Source organism: Silene latifolia, chromosome Y (assembly GCF_048544455.1).
Source record: "Silene latifolia isolate original U9 population chromosome Y, ASM4854445v1, whole genome shotgun sequence".
Lineage (NCBI taxonomy): Eukaryota > Viridiplantae > Streptophyta > Magnoliopsida > Caryophyllales > Caryophyllaceae > Silene > Silene latifolia.
Genome location: NC_133538.1, coordinates 456,339,800 through 456,355,229, shown reverse-complemented (window position 1 = coordinate 456,355,229; position 15,430 = coordinate 456,339,800). Strand labels below are relative to the sequence as shown.

Below are 15,430 nucleotides of genomic sequence, written 5' to 3'. Positions count from 1 at the left end.
AAGCCGCTCTGTTAGGTTCATATACCCCTATTAGACTCATCTAATTCATTTTATAAATTAACCATAATTTATATTTATGTAGATCTAGTTTCATGCAAGAATAAATAAACAAAATAAGAAGGAAAAACCGATTTTCTTACATGGATCTTGGTTGAAATATGGGCATAAGTGTAGGACACTTTTCTACACTTGATCTTGAGCTCATAATATTGGATGATCGTCCATGATTTCAAAGTAGAAATCCTCCTCTTGATTGTACCCAAAACAAACCCTCAATATTAATATTATTATTAACTAGATAATAATACTAATCTCCTTATAATAAATCTAATAATTATTTATTACTACAATAGTAATCTATGAAGATTTATTAGATTTTGTACTTGAACAATTTATAAGGTTTTCTAACAATTTAGAGAAGAAGAGTAAGAGAGATGTATTGATTTTGCATGAATGAGTTACAAAAATAAGAAAACAATTTCTTATTCTTATCCATAGGGGGCCGGGTCGGAGGGAGATGGCAAGGCCAATGCATGTTCACCAATTTCTCTTATCAAGATAATAGGCATGCAAGGCTATGGATATAGGTTATGATTGTGTTTATTCTACAATTAAAATAAATATCCACTAACTCTAATACCCGTCCAATTTTCGGTCCATTTCATAAAATGGAAATCCATTTTATTTTGTCATATGTCAATTGTCACACAACATGTCACATATAGTATGTATTAAGTAATTAATCAAATTAATACATACCTAAAAATTATATATCGTTATATAAATTAATTAGGTTACATTTAACAAAATATCTAGTAATTCATAATTACATGTGTATAAAATGGATCATATTAATATAATTCACAACATCTTGTAATTATAATTAACTACTCATTCTTATTATAATTGTTTCATAAACAATAATCAAATTTTAGTAATAAGGCATTTTAATTACTAAAATGAATCTCACTTAATCAAATTACAATGAGATTTAAAACTCTTACTCAAAATGTAAATCGTTCAATTATAAGGAATTAATTAATCTGTATCAGGCTAGCCGGGCTAGGGGTGAGACTAGTGACAGGTCGGCACTTTGGTCACAGATTTGGGGCCTCCATCTTCCTCCAAAAATTAAGAACTTCATTTGGAGGGTGTGTAGAGGGGTGTTACCTTGTGGGTTTAATGTGCAGAAAAGAGTTACGGATGCGGACCCGACTTGTCAACGTTGCCTTGGCTCCATTGAAAATGAGACACACGCACTTCTGGACTGTCCTTTTGCTCGCCTAATATGGGAAGCTGCGGGGGTTGATGAAGAGCTTGTCACGGACTGGTTGGGCACGAATGTTGTGGACTGGGTGGATGGATTATTGAGGAGGACGGGAGGTGCGGAGGCATGTAAGTGTTTGGTGCTTTTGTGGGCTAATTGGAATGGTCGAAAAGCAATCATATGAGGCGTACGTGTTGTTGAGCGTGCTTTGAGTTTTTTCAATGCTTGGGTGGATGCTCAACCGAAGTGTGGGGGGCGTACGGTAGGAGCTAGGGATGTGAGGGTGAGGTGGTTTCCGCCGGGGATAGGAGAATGGAAGATTAATGTTGACGCAGGAATTTTAGGTGAGATGGGGTGTGGACTTGGTCTGGTGGTGAGGGATAATTCAGGGCGGGTGGAAAGGGTTGGTGTTCAACAAGTTCGTGATCGATGGTGTCCGGATATCGCTGAAGCTAAAGCGGCGGAATTTGGTTTGAGAACAGCGTTACAAATGGGTTTGGATAATGTGGTGCTCGAATCGGATTCTTCAACCTTGATCACTATGTTGAAATCAAAGAGTATCCCTGCCAACTACTTGGGAAGAGTCGGTTTTGAGATCCTTGAGATTGCTAAGTCTTTTACTTGTATTCGCTTTAGTTTTGTTCGTAGGGATGGTAATTGTGTAGCTCATGGGATGGCTCACCTAATGCCGTTGGACTACTCGACACGGTTTTGGGTGGGTGCGATTCCTGAGCGCATTGTTCCTCTTGTTGAAACGGATGTTGCTCTTCTAACTTAATAAGATTTCTACCTTTCCTTCAAAAATCAATATACAATTAATTAATTTATCCATTAAGGGAATTGTCCTTTAGGTATGACCTTAAAGGATCAACTGATCATCACCGTCAAACGACAGTAATGTCAAACTCTAGTTAGCCAATCATTTACGATTAATGTTGATCAGTTGACTGTATATATATTGAATGATCCCTTTCGTATTCTTATATGAGATTTAATAATGTGATCGCACTATTGTTGATGACACTTACTCCAACAATCTCCCACTTGTCCTAACAAGTGTGCGTCACCAATTCTCTTGTCCTATTACAACATCTCCCACTCAATGCAAGGTGTATTGTAGATCATACTTGTATTTGATCATATCTAGAGTGGTTTCCTCGATCTGGAGAGTAACTGTCTGACCGGAATTATCTACCATAGATACCTTCCGAGCGTGGCCACGCATTTTCAGTTTACTACTCCTCGAGTGGCCTTGAGATTTAAAGATAATCCTGACAAGGGGTGGACAATTCCTATCGTACTGCTCCCTTTGAATAGCCACAACATATCATGACCCAAAAGATACCCATTTGACCTCAGTTATGAAAGTCGTAGAGCATAAATCAAAGTCATTCAGAAACTGTGCCACCTTGGGTGAACAGTCTCTAGTCAAAGAATTGACTCAAAAGAATACTATAGTAGCTCTTGCCACGACCAGGCCTTATGAATTACAAGAACTCTATAAGCGTTCACTGCCCGACAGAGTGTCCCATACAGTCTGCCTATGTGATCGACTAGTCATCTCATATGACTCTATGGCACTTGAACTTGCCATCAATCGCATCACACTTTAGTCACTTGGAGACGTCACCTCATATAAACAACTAGAGGCCAGTACTATGTTAATCCAGTTCACTTAATAGGGTTCAACGTTGTCCTTACAACCTATTTGGATGTAACAAAGTAATAAAAGAGTTTAATATAAAACTCAAACGATGAATGCATTATCACATATGTAAAATTGATACAATATCAATTACTATATAATCTATAATTCATTCTTAATTTTTTATATAGTTGATCATCTCAATTCAATTGAAATGACATGACTTATCATGCTTAGCCTATGAAAAGGCCTTCGTTAGTAAGTTTTAGCAACACTTTGCACTTTCCTAACCTTACTATATACTATTTCCCTTTTTTACGTATAATCTTTATTATAAAAACCTTCTGAGTATGTGTCTAGATCATATCTAGACATAGGCTCTCTTGCCTTGGAATAACTCCCACTGTCCTCACAGTGTCTAGATCATCCCCTCCTGCTCGCATATCTCATTATTGCAAGTGTACTCAATTTTCGTTGTATATATCTCATTGTTCAACTGTCTAGAATGTTTCTAGCAGATATCCTCCTTATATAATATAGCCAAGATGGTTCTCTAACCATCCTTATGTGTTTAGAATATGGTTTTTGTGTAACTCCTTGCATATAAATCCATCTCATTTCTAAATGCTTCGCTTCATATCTTTAGTACTTCCTGAGTACTAACTAATGAACTATGTGGCTATATAGAGACTTCTCTCAAAGATTTGATTTGTAACATCTCGTCATACTCCAAGTATACGAGGTTTAAGAATGGTAATACATCTTAGTGTAATGAATTGAGCCCGCAGCAGAAGCAAATGGATTCAATTTCTTCATGTTCAATACTTTTGAACTTGTCAAGATTCTTATTAACATATGAATATTAACATTATACTAATATCCATTGAACTGGATATCTTAGAGATGTATTATTCTTCTCCTAATTCTTTCATCATTCACAATGATCAATATGTCCCTTACATATAAGACTAGTAACACCACATTACTCCCACTAAACTCCATGCATGTATAAATAGAACTACTCGACAATTCGAGAAAAGTTTATCACATGTGTAAAACATATAATTCAACTCCTTAACTTCTACTTAAGACTTCTTCTTAAGTTTTCATCCTACCTTACGATAGTTGTGATTTTCAAAACTCACAGAAGATGATTTTAAAATCCAACTATTACAAAATCCGAATTCAATGAAGCGTTGTTGTAGCTTGCAAAAATCTTTGCTATAAATCAAGCAAGCTAAATAAACATCTTCATGTTTCTGCTTACTTCGGACTCTTGTGGAGTTGAGACTAGATAAAGCATCTCAATAAGTTATAGGTTCGTTAGTTTCAAAAAGTAACATGACTCCTGTTCACTTTAGGTTTCGAAGAAATAATTACTGATTTTGACCAAGAAGGAACATCTTCCTACGTCTTATTCTCAGTTTGTGGCTCTTGAATATTTTCTCCCACACTGTCTTTTAAGAAATAGTCCTCTTTTCTTTAATAGACAGCATCACGAGCCACAAACCCTTTGTTTTTGTGATCATGTAGGAAGAGAGAGCACATGTCCACTATCGAAACAAGCTACAATTTAGGTACCATGCCTAACCATATCTCATATGAAAAGTAGATGACTGCTTTAACCATGTTTTATATTAGTGGAAAATGAGATGCCAGACAAATTTTATAACAGAAGCTACCTCTAACTACAATGTAAAGATTCTATCAAATCGTAATGAAAGTGAACTTGTGATACCATATCACACTCCTTTTGTTGCAGCTAAAAGTCATCACTTTATTTTTCCCCATTCTAACAAAGTACTAATACTTTGGTTTTATAATCTTTAGGTTTTGACACCTTTTAAATATTCATTGAACTTATTCAAAGAACTTCTATTCTTACCTCATTAAGTGTATATCAAGTATCTACCTAATTCGTTGGTAAAAGAGATGAAGAAGTAATAACCGTCTCTGATTGAAATTGTATTCGACCATACACTTAAAAGTGTAAATAGGGCGAATATCTTGCTCTATTCAGAAACCTTTTCCAAAAAAAAGTCATGAATTAACTTGCTTTTGAATACAAGATTCGCACACACCAAAAAATTCCCAATCAAATGGTTTGGGAGACAAGTCAAAAGTAGTTTCTAAATGTAATTTTCAATCGAGAATTAAGAAATGATTGGGGTCACCAACTTAACTCTTGTATATATGACATTTTATTTCAAGTTTGAATATAATTGTGGGAAATATCGGTATATCTCAACCAGAAAAATCGGATTATAACGAAATTATGAAATATGAAATTACGAGTCATAAACGAAATTGCATAAACAAAAGAATAGAGATTAGAATTAACCTCTGGTCCTAGCAATTTGGCCAAAGAACAAATATCGAGATCGATATTCTCCTAATCGTTGCACCCAAGATGCTCCGAGAAATGCCCTTTTCTTGCTAGAAAGAGAACCCTAATTTCTAATTATTTTTAGGGTTTTGAGTGATGAGAGTATTAGGCCAAAAACAAGTGAGAAAATGATCCCCTTCTCTCCTATTTTAACCGTCCAAAGGAGAGAAATAGGGAAGATATTTTTCTATTTTTTTCTTCCTTAAACCGTGTGACCAACAACCAAAATAAGGAGTAAATCTTCTTATTTTAGGTTGTTGTCAAATTGTATAATATGTGTATATTTATCAATTATCATTTATGTCGTCACGTATTTAATAAGTCCACACACAACAGTTTGTAGTCGATTTATTAATACCGGTCTGTCATCATTTATTATGACAATTTCGTATAATATATACATTAACTATAAATATCGCATATTTATAATTTGCTAATTAAATATAACCGTTTATGTTTAATTACGAATTAACATCTTAATTCATTTAAGCTAACATTATATACATTAATTAAATATAACAGTTTATATTCAATTTACGAATTAACAATTAATTCGTCTCAGCTGATATTATTTAATTGTATTAAATAATCGACTCATCATCACATTAACTAACCTTTTAGTCAAATACATGGACTAACCTTTTAGTCATATAAGGCATCAATGTGATTATATTTTCATGCAATATCATCTCTCAAACACATCCTTTAGGTGTGACTTTTAGGGACCAGTTGATCACCGCCATCAGTATGATAATAACGTCAAACTTCTAGCAAGCCAACCGTTATTAGTAAACGTTAATCAACTGATAAAATACTAAGTATACCCTGTGAACCTATAAGAGATTTATACACGTTATCACACTAACTGTAGAGGACACTAGCTCCAACAAACTCCCACTTGTCCTCACAAGTGTATGTGTGATAACCGATTCTCATATCCTTAATTTCTCCCACTCAATGTAAAACAATTTGCAAAATCCTTATTCACAAAGGTCGTATTTTACAGGTGATCATTATCAAGAGTGGTTTTCCCGACTAGAGAGTAACTTAACTGATAAAAGAATCATCATTCGAGCATGGCCATGCATTTCAGTTATAACTCCTCGAGTGGCCCTGAGAAATGACTAAATCTGATAAAGGTTGGATATTTTCTCAACTCGAATCCTGCAGATACAAGCACATTATGAAATGACCCAGTAAAAATCTGCTTAGCCTCCTGTTACGGTCGACCATGAGAAAGAAACCAAAGTCACTTAAAAACTGCCTTAATCTCAAGAGACAGTCGATAGTCAAAAGAATCGACTCTAGGAACACAATGGACGTCCAATCCACGACCTAGCACCGAATGTTTTTAAACATTTAGGACTCCATTACGTTGTCACAATGTCCTACGAGGTATCGTTATAACTTGCATCTGTGATCGATCAGCCAACCGTTTGACTTATGGCTCGTTGAACCCACCATCAATCAACTTCACAATATAATAGCCAGAGTTATCAGCTCATGTAGGCGATTACGGACCAAAAAAAATATAATGTAATTCAGTTCACTTTGTGGCGTTCAAAGTTGTCGTACAATCCACATGAAAAACAAAATATCAAATAATAAGATGAAGTTATAAATAGAATATGAAAAAGAAAATGTATCGAATTCTTAAGAAACTACTACAACTCATGAGCACGTTTAATTCCCATGGAAATAACGTGTCCTTCATGCTTATCATATTTCAATGGTTTAGTGAGAGGGTCCGCGATGTTGTCATCCGAAGCAATCTTGTCAATCACTATCTCCTCTTGCTCCACGTAATCACGGATCAGGTGAGCCTTCCGATGTACATGTCTAGACTTGTTGCCAGACTTAGGCTCCTTGGCCTAGAAGATGGCACCTCTATTGTCACAATAGATGGTGATTGGGTCATTCGAACTAGGAACTATGGTTAGTCCTTGTAAGAATTGACGCATCCATATAGCTTCCTTTTCTACTTCTGAAGCGGCATAGTACTCGGATTCAGTAGTAGAATCTGCTACAACTTCCTGTTTGGAACTTTTCGGTGAGCGCAAAGACCATTAAGAGTAAAGACGAATCCAGACTGAGATTTTGAATCATCTCGATCCGTTTGGAAGCTAGCATCTGCGTAACCGATTGCACATAGCTTAGTATCTCCTCCATAAGTCAATGCCCAATCCTTTGTTCTCCGTAGGTACTTAAGGATGTTTTTAAAAGCCATCCAGTGTGTTTCACCTGGATTGCCTTGGTACCGACTCGTCATACTCAATGCATATGCCACGTCTGGACGTGTGCATATCATGGCATACATGATTGATCCTATGGCTGATGCATAAGGAACGCGACTCATGCGTTCAACCCCTTCAGGTGTCTTGGGTGACTGAGACTTGCTCAAATGCATCCAAGAAGTCATTGGAAAGTTCCCCTTCTTGGAGTTGGTCATGCTGAACCTTTCAAGAATCTTATCTAAATAAGACTATTGACTCAGTGATAACATCCGTCGTGATCTATCTCGATAGATACGGATTTCCAATATGCGTTGTGCCTCACCCAGATCTTTCATCTGGAAATGGTTCTTCAACCATCCTTTTACTGAAGATAAGAGAGGAATGTCATTCCCTATCAAGAGTATGTCATCGACATACAATATCAAGAAAAAAATCTTGCTCCCACTCGACTTGACATATAAACATGGTTCCTCGACCGATCGAGTGAAACCATACTCTTTTATCACCTGGTCGAAACGATGATTCCAACTCCGAGAAGCTTGCTTAAGTCCATAAATGGAACGTTTAAGCTTGCACACTTTCTTAGGATTTTCAGGATCTATGAAACCTTCGGGTTGTACCATGTACAATTCCTCCTCAAAATAACCGTTTAAGAAGGCGGTTTTCACATCCATCTGCCAAGTTTCATAGTCATGAAAAGCAGCAATCGCTAAGATTATCCGAATGGAACACAGCATAACTACGGGTGCAAATATTTCATCATAAAGAAATCCGTGCACTTGAGTGAAACCTTTTGCCAGTAGTCGTGCCTTATAGGTATCTGGTTGCCCTTCTACAGAATGCTTTATTTTGTAAAGCCATTTGCACAGAAGAGGTCGTACCTTGTTAGGTAAATCAACAAGATCCCATACGTCATTCTCATACATGGAGTCCATCTCGGATCGCATGGCTTCAAGCCATAGCTTAGAGTCGGAACAGGTCATGGCACCTTTATAGGTAGCGGGTTCATTACTCTCTAGGAGCAAAACGTCATTTTCCTCGACCATACCAATGTATCTGTCTGGAGGATTAGAGACTCTACCCGACCTCCTAGGTTCCTGAGGAATATTAACCGTATTATTAGTTGAAGGAACATCTTCCTCCATCTGTTCCTCGGTTGTTGGTTCTTGTATCTCCGACAACTCGAAGGTTCTATTACTTGACTTGTTCTCGAGAAATTCTTTTTCTAAGAACTTTGAACTAGCCGCAACAAAAACTCGATGTTCGGTAGGCGAATAGAAGTAATGACCAAACATTCCTTTTGGATAACCAATAAAGTATGTCTTGACCGATCGCAGGCCAAGCTTATCCTCTTGTCTTCACTTGACATAAGCCTCGCAGCCCCAAACCCGAATAAAGGATGAGTTAGGGACCGTTCCCTTCCATATTTCATACAGAGTCTTGTCCACAGCTTTAGACGGACTTCGGTTAAGTATAAGAGCAGCTGACAAAAGAGCAAAGCCCCATAATAAATCAGGTACTACCGTGGGACTCATCATGGATTGAACCATATCAAGTAGTGTTCGATTTCTCCGTTCGGACACACCATCTAATTGAGGTATTCCAGGTGGAGTTAACTGTAAAACTATTCCACAGTCTTTAAGGTGTTGATCAAACTCATTTGAAAGATATTCGCCACCACGATCTGAACGTAGTGCTTTAACCTTTCTACCCAGTTGGTTCTCAACCTTATTCTGGTATTCCTTGAATTTTTCAAAAGACTCACTTTTATGCTTCATTAAGTAGACATTTCCGTACCTACTCAAATCATCCGTGAAAGTGATAAAATATCTATAGCCGTCTCTTGCGGTGATTGACATAGGTCCACATACATCAGTATATATAAGTCCTAATAGGTCATTAGCACGCATTCCAACACCTTTGAAGGAAATTCGAGTCATTTTGCCGATAAGACATGATTCACACGTGCCAAATGATGAGAAATCAAATGTGGAGATAGTCCCACTCTCAATGAGTTTCTTTACACGTTTTTCATTTATGTGTCCCATTCGACAATGCCATAGATAAGTTTGATCTTTGTCACCAACCTTTAATTTCTTATTATTCACATGTAATATATCTGTGGTTTGATCTAAGATATAAATTCCATTCATGGAAATTGCTTTGCCATAAACAATTTCATTAAAAGAGAAAATACAACTATTGTCCTTGATTGAAAATGAAAAACCGTCTTTATCAAGTATGGAAACAGAAATAATATTCTTAGATAAACTGGGTAAATAGTAACAGTCATATAAATTTAACTCAAAACAACTCGGGAGCTGGATTACGTATGTTCCCATTGAGACTGCAGCAACTCTTACTCCATTCCCGACTCGTAGGTCCACATCACCCTTTGCGAGCGGTGTGATGTTTTTTAGGCCTTGCAAATGATTACACAGATGAGAACCACAACCAGTATCAAGTACCCAAGTTCTGAAACATGCATGGTTAATCTCAATCATATGAATATAAGATGACATACCAATAGGAGTGACGCGTCCTGCTTTTATGTCCTCATGGTACACGGGACAGTTCCTCCTCCAATGCCCAGTCTTGTGACAATGGTGGCACTCAACGTTACCGCCCTTGCTCTTTTCCTTGCCTTGTGAGCCACTAGTCTCACCAGGCCCACTCTTACCGTTTCCTGACTTCTTAAACTTTGGTTTTCCTACAGTTAGGTCACCGTGAGCTTTGCCCTTACCCTTATTCTTATTGGAAATCATGAGAACATCTTGCTTCATGCTCCCACTCAATTTCATATCCTTCTCGGTCTATACGAGTAGTGAGTGTAGCTCATGAGGACTTTTCTTCATGTCATTCATGTAGTAATTTGCCCTGAAAAGGGCAAAACCATCATGAACTGAATGAAGCACACGGTCAATGACTATGCTCTCACTGATTTTGCAATCACGTGCCTCCAGTTTCTCGACATTCTCAATCATGTCAAGAATGTGTGGGCTAACCGGTTGGCCCTTCTGGAGTTTCGCCTTAAAGAAGCGACGGGTATGCTCATAAGTAACGATTCTCGGTGCTTTTGAGAACTCATTAGTGAGCGTGGTAAAAATCTTGTTTGCACCTTGGGCAATGAAGCGTCTTTGCAAATTGGTTTCCATTGCAAAAATGAGTACGTTCTTTATCGCACCAGCTTCCATGACGAAGTCACTATAAGCAAGTGAGTCGTTAGCTCTTGCATTGGGGCCTGGGTTTGGCGGTATTGGCTCAATCAAGTACTTGAGCTCACCGTCAGTAATTGCAGCATTCCGTAATGATGCCTCCCAGTCCGCAAAGTTGGACCCGTCATTCTTCAGTCGTGTGGACTAATTCATGTGGTCCATGAAAGTTTTGAGCCAGGACTCGCGTGCAAGTGTGGCACTTGGCATATGGATATCATTATTTCCAGCCATTTGTTGTAAGCAGTATTATCAATATAAAATGAATTCTACACTACGAAAAGAAGAAGAAAAACATAATAAGCATACTCATCGTTATGATTTAAGTCTAATGCAAAACTGTTATAATGCGAAGACTCAAGCATTTATACAATTGACCTCCCTCAAGAATTATATAAATGATCCCAAGGCTCAATTATCTGTAAATTGATAAGCCAACCTCTTGGCTAATTCTACTTTTAGAATTCTTGGTTGATAAATTTCTGTAAATTCTATCTATAGTCCATCATAATCTCGAGAAACTCTTCGGATTATAATGTTGAGGTAAAATAAGTCAACACAAACTACTTACCCAACGTAGAAGGGGTCATATGGAGAGTAAGGTCCTATATACCTACCGACGAAGAAGGGATTCACAGTTGTTTCGCCTATAAAGACTAGTCTCAATTTTCGTTTTAGAGGAAGATCCCATCAACTTTATTTTAATACATTTTTAGTGAACTAATATCTAGCATGCGAGAATGAATAAACTAAGATGATGGCTTAAAAAGTGTGACATCTTTATGTCCATGATAACTAACATTCAAACTATATGAGTCAATTTTCATGCATATAAGTAGATGGTTTGTTTTAGGCGGAATATGATGCACTAATTATCATGCGAAGAAAAGCAACAAGAATGGAAAAACGTAAAACAAAATAAAGTCCTAGTGTGGCCTATCTACCAAAATGAACATAAATACAACTTTGGAATCCTTCCTAGGACCCGATAAGCTTGTCTTGATGTTCCATCTTGGTCCATGTAGTGGGATTGAGCAATCCAATCTCCATCTTTAGTCTTCTCAAAATTACAATTAAAAATTACAAAATAAACCTATTTACATTCTAATTTCAAAAACATAATACTAAAGAAAACCAAAGGAGATTCGAGATCTCAAAATTACATCAAGATTATGTTTCCATCATTACGAAAACATAATCAACTAAGGCCACACTAGGTAATATAAAATTACAACCGATTGCAAAATTACGTAAATAAACCATTCAACAATTTATACGACTAAATAAAATGCATCAACAATAAATTAATCATTCAAGACATAAATCCTTAATTATGTAGAGTAATTTATCCAAACCACCTATTTTAAAATGATCAAAATTATGTGACAATTCCTCAATTACTCACAATAATTCCAATCTTAATACATATTAACTTGTAATATGAATTAATCTAACATTATTTTAAACCACTTTAAAATAATTGGGTATCTAAAATTTGTGAACCTTTTCACAACAAACAATCATACATTATAGATATAATGTATAATAATTATTGGCCAAAACAAAAAATAAAAAAACGAATTTTTTTTTTCGTTATACCTCTCGGCATTCAGCCCTAAAAACTCGAAAAACTGATTTTTTTTTTCTTTTTCTCGAAAAAAAACCCTTTTTATGTGAACAATTTGTTTAATGTTGCTACTATAACAAGATTGGCATAATCATCAACTTTTAATTTAAACATAGATTCAAACTAGATGATTCAATTTAACCTCTTAAAATGAATATCTAAATTATGATTAAATCGATTATTTGAATATTTGATTCATCACAATTGATTTGAACATTATTAAATTAATGAATCATATTTCTTAAACAATAATTTAACACCATGTATGCCAAAAATATATAGCAAAAACAAATGAACATCATCAATCAAAAACAATTTCCATTTACATTTCAATTTAATTCTTATTAAATCAAAACATCTACAAATTGATCATATTATCATCTTAACATATTAAAACAATAATATCAATAAATCAAAATGGAAATAAGGAATCAAAAAAATAAAAATCTCTCGGCAAAAAAATTGAAACGGCCGAAACCTTTTCTTTTGTTTTGTTTTGTTTTAATCCATTTATGAAAATCATATAAAATAATTTCGTGGCCTATGCTCTGATACCACTTGTGGCAAATATCGGTATATCTCAACAAGAAAAACCGGATTAAAACGAAATTATGAAATATGAAATTACGAGTCATAAACGAAATTGCATAAACAAAAGAATAGAGATTAGAATTAACCTCCGGTCCTAGAAATTTGGCCTAAGAACAAATATCGAGATCGATATTCTCCTAATCGTTGCACCCAAGATGCTCCGAGAAATGCCCTTTTCTTGCTAGAAAGAGAACCCTAATTTCTAATTAATTTTCGGGTTTTGAGTGATGAGAGTATTAGGTCAAAAACAAGTGAGAAAATGATCCCCTTCTCTCCTCTTATAACCGTCCAAAGGAGAGAAATAGGGAAGATATTTTTCTCCTTTTTTCTTCCTTAAACCGTGTGACCAACAACCAAAATAAGGAGAAAATCTTCTTATTTTAGGTTGTTGTCAAATTGTATAATATGTGTATATTTATCAATTGTCATTTATGTAGTCACGTATTTAATAAGTCCACACAGAACAGTTTGTAGTCGATTTATTAATACCGGTCTGTCATCATTTATTATGACAATTTCGTATAATATATACATTAACTATAAATATCGCATATTTATAATTGGCTAATTAAATATAACCGTTTATGTTTAATTACGAATTAACATCTTAATTCGTTTAAGCTAACATTATATACATTAATTAAATATAACAGTTTATATTCAATTTACAAATTAACAATTAATTCGTCTGGCTGATATTATTTAATTGTATTAAATAATCGACTCATCATCACATTAACTAACCTTTTAGTCATATAAGGCATCAATGTGATTATATTTTCATACAATCACATCTCTCAAACACATCCTTTAGGTGTGACTTTTAGGGACCAGTTGATCACCGCCATCAGTATGATAATAACGTCAAACTTCTAGCAAGCCAACCGTTATTAGTAAACGTTAATCAACTGATAAAATACTAAGTATACCCTGTGAACCTATAAGAGATTTATACACGTTATCACACTAACTGTGGAGGACACTAGCTCCAACAATAATTAACTTGATTTGTATGGTCTCACCATAAACTTAATCGTGGTATATTAGGGTACAACGCTTGTTTTAATTGCATAATAGAGAAACCCTTTGCGTTTTATACAAAAACTTCAATTATATTCTAATTTAGACATATTGTACATCATAATAATTAATGAGGTACATTTCTAAACTAAAATGAGTACACTACAACATTCTTGCTAGTCGTCACACAATAATGCCAAATATTATGATGAAAACCACAAATTTGTATCAAATACTCATGATGTGGTATTTGGGAAGAATGCAATGTCAATATCACAGATTTTCAAGAAGGAATATGTTGGAGTCACACAACCAACTTCCTTGATCTTTACTTATTGGGGTTTGTTTCTATTTTAGTGTCTAACACCTTCTCTTTCGAGCCCAGTTTTATCCTTAACAATTAAGTTAGGTACTTACTTCTTATAGCTCCAACTGACTTCAAGAATTTCTACTTGATGAAGACTTATCTTCATATAAATTCCTAGTTAGTCCTTCACAATGGTTAATTCTATTGTGGTATTTGGTTAAACAAAATTTCTAACAAATCAATTTGCCAATTTAATATTGTCATGTTCTTAATAACTTAAGTGCTAGATGACAAGTGTTTAGTTTGAGCAATAAGACTTTTGAACCGTTGGTGCATAGAAGATATTATCAAAACATATTTTGACTAATCATTACTTCTATTCACACATCTTCACAAGAAATCATACATAGGCATGTTATGAATTTAAGATGCTAATCTTATTTTTGGAATATGTGTCCTACGACAATAATGCGGTCACAACTGTTGATCATGATGATCACATGTTTAAATCTCATTTTAAGAATACATGTGGGATGTAATATTTTACAGTCAAGTGATCCACACATATCGGTAATGATTGTCTGACTAGAGTTTGACATTACTGTCGTTCGACGGTGCTGATTAGTTGATCCCCTTAGGTCATACCTATAGGGAAATACTCTTAATTGATTATTTAATTAATCGTATGCCGATACGAGTTAATTAAATTACTTAAAATTGATGGATGATTTTGTGAGTTAGATTAACGTGTCTTATTATAATTCGATTAAATTGGATACGGTCTAAGTAATCGAATTGTTTTATTACTTAGATAAAATTATTGTTTACGAAACAATTGAAATTGAAATTAAATGAATAATTTATTATAAATACAAGACGTTGTAATTTATAATTTGATAAACCGTTTTGGTACAAGTAATTACGAATTACTAGTCAATATTGTATATGACATATTTTATGAGTATGTTGATTTTTGATATGTTAAAAATACATTACAATTTCACATGTCAAGTAACATGTCACATATGTCACAATTGACAAATGACAAAATAAAATGGACTACCCATTTTATCTTATGTGTACCGAAATAAGGGAAGGGGTTAGGATTAATATTGTGTTTTTATTTTAAATAGGAACATGA

The 15,430-nt window shown here is 35.0% G+C and overlaps 1 protein-coding gene across 1 annotated transcript; it reads left to right on the top strand.

Moving 5' to 3' along the window:
* The first annotated feature begins 1,616 nt into the window (after positions 1-1,616).
* Positions 1,617-2,045, top strand: LOC141632836 (uncharacterized). Its single transcript, XM_074445345.1, has one exon. It carries the CDS (start codon positions 1,617-1,619, stop codon positions 2,043-2,045), a length of 429 nt encoding a protein of 142 aa, XP_074301446.1.
* The last annotated feature ends 13,385 nt before the right edge of the window (positions 2,046-15,430 follow it).

Coding starts and splice junctions, on each gene's coding strand:
- LOC141632836 (XM_074445345.1), top strand. CDS start 1,617: ATGGGGTGTGGACTTGGTCTGGTGGTGAGGGATAATTCAGGGCGGGTG.